Consider the following 16915-nt stretch of genomic DNA (forward strand, 5'->3'; position numbering starts at 1 on the left):
AAATCCACAAATGCAGGTACATTGCTTGTCTTATCCATTCTTTTTCTTTCATCTGAAAATCTCTGGTTATATTTTGACCCAATACTTCCATCAATTCTTCGAATAGTCGAGCGTGCTGTCAACAGACAGCTCTTGTTAGCTCATCTGATATTTTGAAGAAAAAAAAAGATTTTAGTTATTGTCATCACTTGTTCGGCATTGGCATAGCATGGTTAAGTTTTATGTTTAGGTCAGCTTTTCTCCTAAACTATCAAAGCTGTTGCTTTAAAACTTGCAACACTTGTTCACCATCAATAGCTGACTCTGTACAGCAAGACTCATAACTCCATCCTGCTTTTTGCAAGAATTATGTCCCCTTTTGGGCTTAGAAAATCAGATTTCTTGGACAAGTTTTGTGTTTAGGTCAGCTTTTCTCCTAAAGTATCAAAGCTGTTGCTTTAAAACTTGCAAGACTTGTTCATCATCAAAGGCTGACTGAGTACAGCAAGAAACATAACTCCATCCTGCTTTTTCCAAGAATTATGTCCCCTTTTGGACTTAGAAAATGTAAGATTTCTTGGTTAAGTTTTGTGTTTAGGTCAGTTTTTCGCCGTTACTGCTTTAAAACTTGCAACACTTGTTCTTGTGCAGTTATTTGCCATTAAAAGCTGACTCTGAACAGCAAGTACCGTAACTCTACATTGCCTTTTGCAAGAATTATGGCCCCTTTTGGACTTAGAAAATCATGAGTAAGACAATATTTCTATTATACAGAAACAAAAAAATTAGATGAGCATCTGCACCCGCAAGGCGGTGCTCTTGTTAGAAACTTACTTGCAAGATATAATATTCTTAACTGCATTTATTTGTTTACAACTGACTTAGCTTTGGATGTATATGGTAGAAAGCTAATTATAGCAGTACTGTTATGCAAGAGCGTTTCCATATTTGTGTAAAATAAATGAAAAACAGATTTCAGGCTTTTCATTTATAGGTCATTCATAAATGATGCAAAAAGTAGTTCTTGGAGTGTATTGAAAAGTAGTCACATAAAATCTTATCCTGAGAGACAAGTCAAAATTGTAATATTCCATTCATTTTTTTGCCAAACCGGCAATTATCTGAATTTGAATCATAAGTAAATTTTTTTCAGGCACTGCTTAGAGTATTGGTAGAGTACACGAGTGATGATGCAGAAAAGAGACGATTACAAGAGTTGTGTAGTAAGCAGGGGAATGAGGACTATGCCAGGTTTATTAGAGAGCCATCACTTAGTATCCTTGACATTCTAAACAACTTCTCCTCATGTCTACCTCCCGTAGACAGACTGATTGGTATGTCTTATATAGCAATTTTGGGTATTTTTTATTCAGAACATTCAGTAAAATATATGACATGTAGACCCAAATGCATATTTGAAAATATGAACAATTTCTTCATAGTATCTGTAAAACTAAAATTAACATGTTTGTGTCTAAAACCACTACAGTATGTTAGGTTTAAATAAGTACATTAACTACTACATGTGTAGCTATGTACAGTATAGATGTGTACTACTGCTGTAAGAACTGGAAGTGTGCTTGAACAGATGACTTTTATACATGTGAATGCAGCTGTACAGACACATTTTATATATTTAAGAGTTTATATATTTAGTCATTGCACACAATTCAAATTGATTAGATCAGGATTTTCTACTTTTAAAGTTAGTATGTAAAACTATTTTCATGAAAGTTCTGCATTGGATATTTAATTTTGTAGTTGGTTATTGTATCCCCCGACAACAAAGTTGTAAGGGGGGGTATACTGGTTTCAGGTTGTCTGTCTGTCCGTCCGTCTGTCCGTCTGTCTGTCCGTAGACACAATCTTGTGTGCACCATCTCTCCTCATCCCCTTGACACAATTTAATGAAACTTCAAACAAGTGATCAGTAACAACAGTAGTTGTGCATGGGGCATGTTAGGTTCTTTTAGAAAAAATTTTGCAGAGTTATGGGACTTTGTTTTTTTTGTTACTATACTATATACATAGACACAATCTTGTGCGCACCATCTCTCCACATCCCCTTCACACAATTTAATGAAACTTCACACAAGTGATCAAGACCAACAGTAGTTGTGCATGGGGCATGTTAGGTTCTTTTGGGAAAAAAATTTGCAGAGTTATGGGACTTTGTTTTTTTGTTACTATACTATATACATAGACACAATCTTGTGCGCACCATCTCTCCTCATCCCCTTGACACAATATAATGAAACTTCACACAAGTGATCAGTAACAACAGTACTTGTGCATGGGGCATGTTAGGTTGTTTCAACGACAAAAATTGCAGAGTTACGAGACTTTGTTTCTTGTTCACATACTATGTACATACAGTCTGCATATGCAAACTTGTGCGCGCCTAATCTTCCGAACCCTTGCACACAATTTAATGAAACTTCACACAAGTGATCAGTATCAACCCTAGTTGTGCATGGTGCATGTTACGTTCTTTTAGATAAATATTCTGCATAGTTATGGGACTTTGTTTTTTGTTACTATACTGTATATATACAGTCTATATACATACAGTCCACATAATTATGCAATCTTGTGTGCGTCAAATTGCAATGTACTGTGTCAGTGCATGTGGGGGGTACATTCATCACCTTTAGTGATAGCTCTAGTTGATAATGGCTTTAGTTTAAAATTCATGAAAAAAAGTTAGTTTAGAATAATTGACAAACATTGGATGGATTACTTCATAATTTAGTTGGCATACAATGTCCTTGGTTTCATAAAAAACAACATTTCATGAGTACACATTAAATCAGCATTAAAATCAGTGAGGAAAGACACAAATGCAAGATTCATTTTACCACAGTTTAGATTTTTTTTAAGAAACATCAAAATTTCTTCTTTCTGAATCTGCTAAACAGACAAAGTCAGTTTGAGATTTCTATACTGGAATTGATGTCAGCTTCAAAATGTTTTAACACTAGTGTATGACAAAAAAATATAGTGGTTTTATTTCATTTCTGCGTCATCTGGCATGTGATAAAAGTTTATAGTTAATTGCTGTCACCAGAGTCAGCATGAGACAATTTAAAGTTACTGTAATGAAATGGACTTTTAATTTCTGCAGAACATTTACCGAGGTTACAACCAAGACCGTATTCTGTGTGCTGTTCACCTTTGACCTCACCAGGGAAGATTTCCTTTGTCTTCAATGTTGTTGAGACTACGGCTGAATGCGGAAGAACCTATTTCAGAAAAGGGGTGTGTACTGGCTGGCTGGAAGGAATGTCCCATTCTGCAAAGAGGGATAAGCAGGTGCAGGATACTACTGAGAAGGAAATTGTTCAGGGCATAAAACAATTGGAAGTGTCTGACATTAAGGTGATTTTACTTGCTTATGGAAACCCATGCTCACAAGAGATCTTTAGACGCTGTCATTTCTACATTTACTGTCTGTGCAGAAGATTTATTTATTTATTTTGTTGCGTTTAACATTGCATTGACACAGTAATAAGTCATATGGCGACTTTCCAGCTTTGATGGTGGAGGAAGACCCCAGGTGCCCCTTAGTGCATTATTTCATCACGAGTGGGCACCTTGGTAGAAACACCGCCCAATGCCCAGAGTGAGGCTCCAGCCCACATCGATGAGGGGCAAGTGATTTGAAGTCAGCGACCTTAACCACTCGGCCACGGAGGTCCTTGTCAGTGCAGAAGAAAGAGGATTATATCTATAAATCATTTTTCTGGATCACGGCATTCACGTTGCCTAATGTAGTTGTTTTGTAATACCAATCAAATCTGTTTAACCTGAAATGAAGCTAATTAAGATATTTCCAGATTATTTCTGGGGAATACTGGTATGTAAGTAAACTGTAAGTAGAATTTTCAGGAATTTTTCACAGCTGCTAGACAGCAAATACTTTATTCTTGTACATGTACATATATTTATAGCGCAGTCTTTGTACTAACAGATTCCCATCTTTGGAAGGACGAATCAGAGCTTTCATTTGCCTGATGATGTCACAGTGCCAGTCATTTTGATTGGTCCAGGCACTGGTGTTGCTCCATTCATTGGTTACTTGGACCACAGGGGCTCCCAACAGGAAGCACAAGCAGAAACACAGTTTGGAGAGACCTGGTTGTTCTATGGTTGCAGACATAAAGACAGGGACTATATCTTCAGGTAAATAGAAGTAGAATGTTAAATTTGTTGTTTTCTATTTCTGGTTCAAAGGTAAGAAACAGAGTTTGTAGACCAGTTTAAAAAATGTCAGCTTCTGTTTGGTTGTGTCTGAACACAATTTTGAAATTGACCATTGGCAATGTTGCATGCAATTACTGTCTCCAAACTAAATTCTATAATTCCAAATCTAGTTTAGTGCATCTACTTTTTTTATGGCCCACTTCAAAGAAGGAGGAATATATTGTTTTGCTGACTGTCTATATGTCTGTCAGTTAGTTAGTAGATCATTTGGTTTCTGAGTAATAGCTAGAGAATGCTTGGGACAACAGTTGTCAGATTTCATAGAGTGATAGCTGGTCAGTAGAGGACCATAAAATAACCGCCTCAGTAGCCTAGTGGTAGAACGTCCGCTTCGAGTGCGGGAGGTCGTGGGTTCGATCCCCGGCCGCGTCATACCAAAGACGTAAAAAATGGTACTAGTAGCTTCCTCGCTTGGCGCTCAGCATTAAGAGGATAGTGCTAGGACTGGTCAGCCCGGTGTCAGTATAATGTGACTGGGTGGGGTATCATGCCACGTGTCTACGGCATGATATTCCAGTGAGGCAGCACTATAAAGTTGGGCATTGTGCTCACTGCTACAAGTAGACACCGTCGTTTATATGACTGAAAAATTGTTGAAAAAGACATTAAACCCGAACACACACACACACAGGACCATAAAAGTTTTAGGAGGTAGTAGATATGCGCCTCTCCTGTTGATAGTGAAGCTTCCTATGAAGTATGGCTAAATTCTAGGGATGGGAACGAATACTGAAATCATTATTCGAATATTCGGTTTGCCATATTCGAATATATTCGAATATTCGGTTTGTTTTAATGGAAGCTTTCAATTCTTATTAAGTGATTAGCATATACACAACGTATTCATTTGTTCACAGCGTGGATCATCGTACGTAATAAGGCCAAAAAATGTTTGCTTCGGGTAACCCGATCCTACTTAGCAAAACCCGCCGATCCTAGCATTTTATTTCACGATTCTGTCAGTATAATCATGAACATATTTAACTAATTCAGTGTTTTAGCTTCAAAATAATACAAAAAACCAAAACGATTATAATTTAGACCGTCGCAATTTTATCTAAAAATAGCAGGTCGCCCCATTTAAACACGTGACGCGCTGTTGTATTACCGCCGCCATTTTGAAAATTTTTAATCGTCGTGTAAAAAGCAAGTAAGGCAAACTTAAACCTCCTTCAACATGAACTTATGCATCAGTCATATGTTATCTTGATTTTATTATAAAGTACTTCAAAAGTTAATTCGAATACGGCCGATTGCGGATGAAAACCGATTCTGCGGATGGTCTGAAACGTCGTACAAAATATTGTGAAAAGATCGGCAATATCTACAAGTTTGGTATTGTTTTCGAAAAAAATAATTCTACAACTTGTTACATAAAACAGGCGCCAATAAAAATGAACAAACGATATAAAGATATCACATTTACGCCTAATACAAACTGTTAATCCGTAGCGATGACCCCAGGTAATTATGTATTGCAATTTTCTTGTTAATTGGACATCTTTTGACATGCATCTGACACAATGACGCCTGTTGCAAACTGTTAATCCGTAACAATGGCCCCTGCCAATTATGCATTGCTATTTTCTTGTTAATTGGACATCTTTTGATACTCGTTAAACAAACATGACATGGTTTTATTCTGTAGAATTAGCATGCTCATATTGCCCAAAATCAGTGATACTTATTTTGAACAAAGAGCTATAAAATAAATAGATTGGCAACTTGAAAGGCATATAGAGCAAATCTCGCAAACCTCCCGTGACAAAAAAACGAGATCTCGTTACCGGAAGTGGCGCTTTCTCCACGCGCCATTTTGTATGCGAAAGCAATTATTCATCGGTAAAATAATTATCACCGTATGACCACGCTTCTTTCGATGGCAAAAAAAACCTGTACTTTGTGTCTTAAGACCATTTCTCATTAAACTAATTTTGTTTTAGAAGCTAACATGTATTTTAAATGTAGTTTTAAAGGTACAAATTGTAACTGCATGCTCGCCGATGTTTGTTTTTAGTAAGATTACGCCGAATCACGCTCTGACACGAGCTCACGCGAGATTACAGCCAGTTGCCATTCTGTGTATTTTATACTTCTTTGTTTTGAACAAAAATCTACAATAATTTACGAATATTCGAATTTGATTTTCATATTCGAATATTCGACCGATTTCCGAATATTCGAATATTCGAATATTCGTTCCCATCCCTACTAAATTCCAACCAGTAGTTCCTGAGAAATACTCCAGACAAGAATTGTACTGTAGTATACTATTGTTAAGTAATCAGAGGGCAATAACTCGAGGAAAAATCATCCAACAATGTGTTATCAAAAAATAACTCTAAAATGCCCATACTCAAAAGCTTAAGAAAAAAATTAGACCACTAAGATCAATGAAGGCTAGCTCCACACATCACAAAATGTTAGTGTTTTTTTAATTTACCAGTCAGATTAAAAAATGCTGCCTTTGTTCAAAATATATGTTCATTTGGTTCTTTAATACCAGGGTAATACTTGCTCCCAGTATATATGTATCTTGTGTTATAAATCTTATTTATCAATCAACTTTGTCTTTATTTCAGAGAAAAGATTGAACATCATGTTTCAACTGCAACTCTGTCTAATCTACTGGTTAGTTTCTCTCGTGATGAGCAGTCAGCTGATGCCCCGCGTTATGTGCAGGACAATCTGAGGTCACATGGTGCAGAGATTGTGTCATTGATTGAGGAGAAAGGTGCCATTGTGTATGTGTGTGGAGATGCCAAAAATATGGCCAAAGATGTGAATCAAGCCTTCATAGATATTTTTTCCCAGTGTAAAGGTTTGGAGATTTCTGTTTTTAGCTCACCTGTCACATAGTGACAAGGTGAGCTTTTGTGATCACCCTTCGTCCGTCGTCCGTCGTCAGTCCGTCCGTGCGTGCGTGCGTCAACAATTTCTTGTCTGCACGATAGTGGTTTCATTTATGATTTTATTTTAACCAAACTTGCACACAACTTGTATCACCATAAGATCACGGTTCCTTTCTTGAACTGGCCAGATCCCATTATGGGTTTCAGAGTTATGGCCCCTGAAAGGGCCAAAATTAGCTATTTTGACCTTGTCTGCACAATAGCAGCTTTATTTATGATTTGATTTTTACCAAACTGGCACACAACTTGTATCACCATAAGGTCTTGGTTCCTTTCTTGAACCGGCCAGATTCCGTTATGGGTTCCAGAGTTATGGCCCCTGAATGGGCCAGAATTAGCTATTTTGACCTTGTCTGCATAATAGCAGCTTCATTTATGATTTGAATTTAATCAAACTTGCACAAAACTTGTGTCACCATAAGATCTCGGTTCCTTTCTTGAACCGGCCAGATTTCCTAATGAGTTCCAGAGTTATGGCCCCTGAAAGGGCCAAAATTAGCTATTTTGACCTTGTCTGCACAATAGCAGCTTCATTTATGATTTGATTTTAACCAAACTTGCACACAACTTGTATCACCACAAGATCTTGCTTCCTTTCTTGAACTGGCCAGATTCCATCATGGGTTCCAGAGTTATGGCCCCTTAAAGGTCCAAAATTAGCTATTTTGACTTTTGCAGCCATATAGAGACTTCATTTATGGTTCTATTTGATACAAACTTCCAAAATATCTTCAACAACAATAAATCTTGGATTCCATGAGAAATCAGATCCAATCGTAGGTTCCAGAGTTATTTTATATCTGATTACCTCCCCTGATTGTTATCAAAATGGATTTATATCAGTAAGTACTTATAGGACTTATTTGAAATTTCATTATTGTTATTAGTTGGACTGAGACAATCAGGGTAGATAACTATGGACTGATTTTATGTCAAATTACCTCCCTTTATTTCAAATTAAAATGGGTATATCTTCGTAACTAATGAAGATACTGATCTGAAATTTCATTTATGTCAACAGATTTATTTGGTAGATCCTTCTTGTGTTCACTTACAATATTTTTTTTTTTATTACTTCCCTTTTACGTTACTATAAATAGCTTTTTTTAGTAACTTTTTTATTATTGGCCGTAGGGAAAAACCAAGACCACTTTTCTGTGGTACAACATGGATGTACCTCCAATTTGTAGGTGTATTTTGACATATCTATACCTTGTAAGATTTTTTTTTTCTTTTTGGTTAAATTTCTTCCATGTTGTTCCTGTCCTTTGGACTTAGATATTTTTTCTGAGGGCCTTCTTGTCCTCAAGAGCAATGATAACAGGTGAGCGATATAGGGCCATCATGGCCCTCTTGTTCTAAATCTTGCTCAATATTTCTTGCTTGGTCAGTTGTGGACAGCGACTTAGAACCATTTAGACATTAAGATTTTATATCAATGCTCGCATCATATTCTAACTATCCATGCTAAGATATAAAAGAAAATTTGTCATGGACATAGAAGAACTTATTTTCACTCGCATTAAGTATAGTACTTAAGATGGCATCTATTAAATGTGAGTCAGAGAAGAAGCAACATTCTTTCTGATTCCAAGGTGTAAAATTTTCATTTGGAGTTGACCATGTCATTGGTCAGTATCAGAATTGAGCTCTAAAATAACAAATCTGAATTTAGAGACTGGTGTCTAAAATCTAATATATATGATTGGTTATTTCTGAGAAGAAAATTGGAATTGACCAATTGCAAGGCTGGATTCTGGCTCTGGTCTCCAAAACTTGAATCCTGAATCCAAACTGAGGACAAACACTTACCTGACATGTATATTTGCTACCGCTTTGCTTAAGTTAGTGATGTATTTCTTGTAGGGATATCCTCAGATGAGGCCAGAAAACTTGTGATGAAGTTACGACTACACAGACAATACAAGGAAGATGTTTGGACATAGGAGACTGATATTATATGGATCAAATCACAGTTACAGAACATCCTGTTTCACACTGAAGAAATTGTGCATATTTTAAGATTTATTTGAAGAGAAACAAGTAATAAGACATTGCTTATAATGCCAGACTTAGTCCAGTTCCCTTTTCTAGAGATAGACCCTAAAATTTTCAATGCTAGAAACACATTAAATTAAGTCTAGATATTGATTTCCAAGTCCTTGACATAACCAAAAATGGTTTCACAAATGTGAAATTTATGATAGTTTTGTTAATATCAATTACAGAAGTTTAAATATTTAATTTAAAGTTGTGATCCACAAAGAATGACAACTCTTGCCTTGGGCTAGTACTTATAAGCAGAGATATCTATTAGTTTACTTCCCTTGCAATTACACAAATGAGTGGAAAATGAAAACGATTTGAGACACAATATGATACTTTTTTGCACAACAAAAACATTTAGGATTTATTCATATGTATTTGATTTACTCCTCAAAACCTGGTTCCTATGATTTTGTCAACTTACTCAGGGCTCACACTGGCCTCCAAAAAATAATAGCCAACTTTTTAACCTATGAAAAATTAATAGCCAAAATTGATGGGGATCTTTGCGTGCAATTTTTATAAAAATAAGAATGATAAATTTCAACATATATACCTTCTTAATTACTTTATTCAATAAATATACTAATTTTTAAGTGTTTTAGAATGTTTTTACTTACGCTAATTACAGTATGCAAGCACATTTATTTGTTGATTTTTTTAGTTTGCCCGTATCGGCCATGTTTCTAAAAATAGAAACAGGATTGGGTTTTCCGATATTTTTTTAATTAATGTGCAAAACAAAAAACATTTATTATGCCAGAATTGTCTTGGTAAAAAAAATATACTATTAAAAATATCTGGCCTGTAATATTTCAACAAATTCGCGTTCTTTACAAATTCTGAAAATTCAAAAAAAAATATTTTTTTCGCTTCGAACAATTTCATTTTAGATTAAAAACAGATATAGATCTAACCTAGATCCTGATTAAAGACATTTTGAAACCGTCGACAGTTAGGTCAGTTTATAATATGTTTTTAAAGATAATTAAATTAGCGGTAACTATAGATGGCAATTTAATTTTTCATCTGGAAACTGCCCGTACATATTGGTTTAATTGTCGTTTGCCGAATATAGAGTTGAAGAAAATTTGCGCTGGCATTTTAAAATGTTCCAAAAAAGTAGCCTGCCAGTTCAATCTGATTGATAGCTAAATAAGTAAGATTAACTTCCGGTTATAATCGGTTTAATTGTCGTCTGCATCATACCGCCTTGGGAAATGTTATCGGCATAGTTGACACGTGTTTGGAATACACGAGGTAATAAACAGTCCGCTCTATTGATTTTCTACACTAGCAGACCGCGGGTTACTGTCTCACTTGGCATAATTATTTATGTAGCTGTTAAATAAAATAATCGCCAGTTCCTGTCGCCAAAATAAAAAAAATATTCGCCATTTAAATAAAATAATCGCAAATGGCGATAATGGCGACTGACAGCGTGAGCCCTGCTTACTTATGGTGAAAAAATAACTTTTAACAAGCCGATAATAAAACGAAATCCTTGTAAGTATTTTATAGTGCAGATAATACAGTTTTGCTTGTATCAAAATGTCACATGAGAATCACTTTTGTAATACAGAACACCTGGTAGGATTAGTAAGGTGCAATTATATTGATCTCTATTTCCTATGCCTACCTTTTCCAAATTGTTTGTTTGTTTGTTACAAAATTCTGAAACTGAAAGGAAAAAAAAACTCTGAGTAATGTAATTGACAGTCTTGAGAATGGGATTAAATAAATCCATATATGGTACCATATATTCCTTGATTAATGCCTTCCCACCCACCCTGCTAGCCGCTCAGTTCCAAAAAAAATTTCATTCATTTAATGTTGGATTAATAGTTTGTATTTACGAAAAATGTTTGAAAAAAAAATAGGGCCATGATAAATACCACCCTTTTGCGAATAATACATTTCTGCGGCATAAGTAAGGGAATATAAGGTAACTGATTTTAGTTAGGACAGGATAATCTCTCTATGGGGATCTGTTGTTGTTGTTGCTGTTAAAGCTTTATATTATTGGATAAAAATGGAAATTAACAGTCATTTTGCGGGAATGTGGGATTTTAGTTTAGAATTCTCAATCATGAAAACGCTTGTAGTTTACACATATTTGCCATGTTCTTAACTAAAAGAATAATCATTTACCTGCGACTCCTGTGTTTGTTGCTTAACAAAGTAAATATTTGAATCATGTTAACTGCATGTCTTACTATGGAATATTTTCACTGTTTAACTGTTCTTTTTGCTGAAATGACTGTGTGGTTTGAAATCATATAGATCTGTATTGTAGATGGTATTTTTGATGTTTGTTTAAATTCATCAGCGTCATAATTATGGGAATTTTTATTATGAATTTAATCAAATAAGTTTTCACAAGAGTAAGTTTTATGTGAACACATTATCTGCAAAATTCTAGGCATAATGTGCATAATGTATATGTTAATATTGTTGCATGTCTTAGGTACAAAGTTAAAGGCTATGACAGGGTAATGATTTCTTTAGGGTTTTTTTTATTTTTGTTTTGCTACATGTAATATTTTAGGGTGGATTATGAATATAAACATATACATGAAGAGTGTATAGTGATCATGTCACAAAGATGGATGTGTTTTCAAATCACTAAGTAGTTTGCAAAATTATAAATTGCTGCAATAGCTTTCATAGTCAGAATTCATTTATGGGATGTAACACTACTCTCTTGCTTAAATAATCAAGCTTTTAGCTTTCTTTTAAATACTTTATATATGTATATAAAATGAATTTCTATCTACTTCTCAAATGAGAAGCTAGTCATTTTAAACTTTAACATTACATTCATTTTCAAATTGATTCCTTTATTTCAAGACTTTATGCTTGTGAATAATTTTAAAGAATTTTGTGGAAAACATATTTTTTGGGGGAAGTTCATTTTGTTACTATTTTATTTATATGACTTGTGTATTTTTGATGAATGTGCATTCTTTTTTTCTCTATAAAAGTGTTTTTAGATATTTTTAATTACAGGGCACACTAGCCAATGTTTCAAGTCAGGATTTTAAGACCACGGAATTGAAAACGACAATGAGATGAGGCATATTGTCCTTTGTTTAAAGTGACTCAGTTTTATAGCCATTGTGTTTTGAATTATTTGTTTCAGTTTGAAATATATTTATATGTTGATCTTTGTTGAAGTACCATCATGTCGAAAACGACTCAAAACAAAAGGAACTTATTTTATTAAAAATTAAGGAATATTAAATTTCTTTGTTATTATTATCTTATTTTATATATTAATTGGTGAGATAGGAAATATCGATGAAATACTTCCCTATCACACTCACTGTATTAGGACTTTGTGTTTATCTCCCTTGTAAAATGCATTTATATCAGATGAAGAAGAACTTCATAAAAACAGCAGCCTGAAAATATGGTAGTAAATGGCTATCCTAAAATTAGAGCTGTATGCAAGTCGTGTACAGCAAGACAATCCTGTTTCAGACAGGCTGGGTTTTATCAGTTTTCTTGAGTGATAATAGAAATGCTCTAGAAATATTGCCTCGAGTGCTTGAACTTTGGACCTAAGTCGACTAGGTGAGCTGACAGTCAAACTTCACCACCATAAATAAGCTTTGAACAAAGTTATGGTAAATTGAATACCGGTACTTGCCATTCTCAGTATTAGTTTGACTTTAAACTTTGATGAGTATGGTCTAGAAGGTACTGTGCACTAGTCCTTTGGTCCATACACTGTCTAGGACTATAATTCTTACAATCCAATTCCACCCAGCTGAAGTCGGAAACCCTGCTCTTGCAACATGAAGTTTTACTACAGGACACCTTATATACATTACAGGTCCTTAGTTTGTGCTTTATGACTGGTCTATATGCAACAAATGTTTGCTGGGCAAATAACTGAAAAATCTGATAATTAATATCTGACGTCATATAATAAAATACTGTTAAATGGCTTGATTATGTTAAAATATACCCTGCCCATATTGACAGGACTTTGCAAAATTATGTGGTTGCAGGATGTGTTACGTTTTATACCCCGACCTCAAATCATGACTCTAATCATCTGTCCTTGTGGATGCAGAACACGAGTTCCACATAATCAATTCATAGCCAAATCAGGAGGTTCAAACAGCCAGACGCGTTCCACTTTCAGAATGCAACCTTGCCATTGGTCAATTTCAAGATTTAGCTAAGAACTGACCAATCAGATACTGGAATAATCGGAGTGCATTTCAGTTTTGTAACCTTTGATATCTTCGGTAATTCATATTGTCTCGATCTATTCCGAGACTCTCATAGTGTTTGAACAACAAAACAACAAACATTTCCACAAAGCAGCAATTTTATTGCCATAAAATTATTACAAGTTCTGCAACATTATAAAATAGAAACAGTAACACAGCAGCACTATTAGCTTGAAGCGTAATGTCAAAAAATCTTCCTGACAAGGTTACTATTTATATCTTCACAGTATTTTCCATTTAAGTATTAACCATACAGGATTAATTTCTGTTGATCAAAGTCAATAACAACACGTTTTTTATTTGAGATAGGTGAACATAACTACTATTCTAACAAAGAAGTAATTGTTTCACTTACGGGTGATTTCAAAAAAAATGAAGACATTAGCATGACAGAAAGCTCAAAATTCAAATTCAGTCTTGGCTCTTAAATTATATGGGCTTGATATCTCCTGACATTGAAGTTTACAAAACTCATTGGGGCGAAATTGTACAAGCACACTGGAATTTTATTTTAACAGTTTTAATTAACTAGTTTTGTGTATTTTGACAACATAAGTATCAAATTTGAACACAGATAGTTTTATAGAAATCATACATATAACTCTTATTTTTTATTGTGTATGATGGTGTACATTTGAAAAAAGAAAATTTCATCAAAATTATTGGATAAGACTGCAAAATGTTTTTAAAAAAATTGAATTTCCAGCATTTTAAACCAGCTTTTTTCTGTTCACACATGGAAAAGTTTAAGTGTTTTTTTTAAAAGATCAAAAGACAAGATCTTGCCTCTAAAATACAACATTGGGGTCAGTGAAATAACAATTGATCCTTTTTTTGTTATTCTATATGTATGTTACGTACCAAAATATGTCATACAAAAACAAACATAATTTTTCTCCAAATTTGTTACACTTGCAACACATTAAGGTAATGGATGTTTCCCAAATAAACATGAAATGTATTGGGTTTGTGGACAACAAATGCTTAGCATAATCATGTACATTGTAAATGTTTTAGAAAAGGGGTTTATAAACAATTTATTTTTACAAAATTAACAAAAACATTCGAAAATCAAAGTTGAATATGACAACATGTCAGTTAAGGAATATTACAATCTTTTGTTGTTTCTTGATGAACTGATCCATGTTTAATAATCATTTTTAGCCATTTTATAAATGTTTTGATAGTCTATTTAGTAAATGAGTAAAAGTTAGTACCATATTTAGAAAGGTAGCATCGTGTTACACTTGCAACAAGTTCAAGAAACATAATATGACCAGGACTTGGCCTTTAGGAAGTGTTCAAGAAACTGCTTTCACTTCACTTTCTATTACAAAAAATGAACAGTTGAGAATGCAATTTGCTTGCTGAATATTTATTTTAGATTATTACTATTATGAAAATAAATTCACAGTACGATTACATCTGCTTATTAAAAATGCAATGCTTTTCGTATGACAAAAAAAGTTGATGTCTTGGTATGCCACATAATCTTAGCAAATTTAACAGTGAAGACCCTGATCAGATGGCTCTTTTAGAAGCTATCTGATGTGGGTCTAGTCACTTTTTGCATAATCATCAATATTTGCATGATAAGAAAATTGAAGGGTTTATAGTTTTAATAAAGAACAGTAGAAAATTTTAGAACAAACTGGGTAAAAAATTAACCACATGTAGGTCCATTTAATCTGGACTAACCTGTAGCAGCCATCTTGTCTATAGATAGAAAATCACAATAAATGCTTAACCCTTTTGATGCCTGATAACAAGCTCTTGCCCATTCATGGCCGGGAGCTATGGAAATGGGTTCTCTCCAGTCGTCCGGCATGTGTCTGTGCATCTGTCTTTCCGTGTGTCTGTGCGCATGATGTTAATGCAATATCCCATGAACGGCTAGTTTGAATCTGACCAAACTTAGTGGACCAAACTTAGTGAATAGATTGCTTATAGAGAGAGGAAGGCTGTGATTGCATTTGTGGAAATTTTGTTAAAAGATCAGGGTCGCTGTTGCTAAACAATTTCTGCTGGCCTGTGCACTATTTGTCAATGTTAATTTCCTGAACAGCTTCTTGGATTTTCACCAGACTTTACCAGTGGACCTATATTGACATACTAATCCCTGTGCTGGCCAGTGATTTATCAGTGATGTGAACGCAATATCTCTTGAACGGCTTCTTAGATCTTCACCAGACTTTACCAATGGATCTATATTGAAGATGTCTCGGATGAATTTGCCTACATGGAGAAATTCTGCGCATACAGTACTTATGACCTGTGCTGGCCGCTGATTGGTCAGTGTTGTTAATATTGTATCTCCTGAATGACTGATTGGATTTACAGCTGAGTTTACCAGGAGCTCTATGGAGAAACTCCATGCATATAAGATGTGCTGGCCTGTGATTGGCTGATGTTGCTGTTGGATTTTTACCAGACTGTACCCTTATAGAAATGATATTAATTCATAGTTTTATTATGCCTGCCTGTTGAAAATAAAAAGTTTTTCACAATAACAAGAATTTAAAGGTCTGGTTTGTCACATGCTGTAAGCAAACAGTACAAAGTCTGATAGGACAGCTCTTTCGGGGCTGTCTGATCTGGGTCTGAGCTGTTTGCAAAAGCATCAGTATGTTTTCTTAGCAAGATAAGGATTACATGTTCACAATGTCAACAGTGAACAATGTCTGACACAATTCTGTCAATAAACATTAAGTTTAAACAAGTTTCTTTGAATTTATATTATTTTCTGTGAAGAACAAATACAGCTGTATGTAATAATTTGCAATTATTAATTTTATTGTTGCGAGTGTAACACTTTACCTACATTAAGCATTAACATGATAGTCAAATAAAGTACAGGTATTTGGCTTCCAAAGTTGCTTATTTTGAACAAGTATGCATTGCACTTTTATGCAAAACAATTAAAATTGCTTATTTAAATAAAATATTTGTTTCAGAATTCATAATGTTAATAAATGAAGGGTAAATTCACACATTTTATATAAAATTTAACTCAAAAATAAGTAATTCCATTAACATGAAGCCTCTACAACAATGAGAACGTAACTATTTTTAATTGAATGTACAGCTGTTCCAATGGAGATGTCACAGTTTTGCTTAAATCTGGTTAGAAATGTGTCCAGTTCACATGTCAAAATAGTGTTACACTTGCAACATCACTTATAATGGCATCATTAATCTACATGCTTTGATACATGATAATAAGTGTTGTGCATGATCTATGGTGTTGATGCTCCTGTGATAGATAAAGAAAGGTACATGTTATCTCACATTTGAAAAAAAATCTTGTCATTTTTAATCAAATGTTACACTTGCAACATATTTCAACTGACAATCTTTAATTCACTGTTATTATTGTATGAAAGCACTGATCTTTAAACTTCAGAATACTTTGTGTAGATAAAACCTTAGTCTGTGAAAAGTCATATACTTTTTCATTATCTTTGCTTCACA

At 34.4% G+C, this 16915-nt stretch overlaps 1 protein-coding gene across 2 annotated transcripts in view; it reads left to right on the forward strand.

Moving 5' to 3' along the window:
• Positions 1-12444, forward strand: part of LOC123561042 (methionine synthase reductase-like) — a 34226-nt gene extending 21782 nt beyond the window's left edge. For both annotated transcript variants that reach the window (XM_045353194.2, XM_045353193.2), the window contains exons 9-13: positions 1133-1313; positions 3104-3357; positions 3950-4161; positions 6825-7063; positions 9021-12444. In XM_045353194.2, coding sequence (XP_045209129.2) covers positions 1133-1313; positions 3104-3357; positions 3950-4161; positions 6825-7063; positions 9021-9100 — 966 coding nt within the window. In that variant the 3' untranslated portion in view covers positions 9101-12444. The remainder of the gene's footprint in view (positions 1-1132; positions 1314-3103; positions 3358-3949; positions 4162-6824; positions 7064-9020) is intronic.
• The last annotated feature ends 4471 nt before the right edge of the window (positions 12445-16915 follow it).

Source organism: Mercenaria mercenaria, chromosome 10 (genome assembly GCF_021730395.1).
Source record: "Mercenaria mercenaria strain notata chromosome 10, MADL_Memer_1, whole genome shotgun sequence".
NCBI classification, from domain to species: domain Eukaryota; kingdom Metazoa; phylum Mollusca; class Bivalvia; order Venerida; family Veneridae; genus Mercenaria; species Mercenaria mercenaria.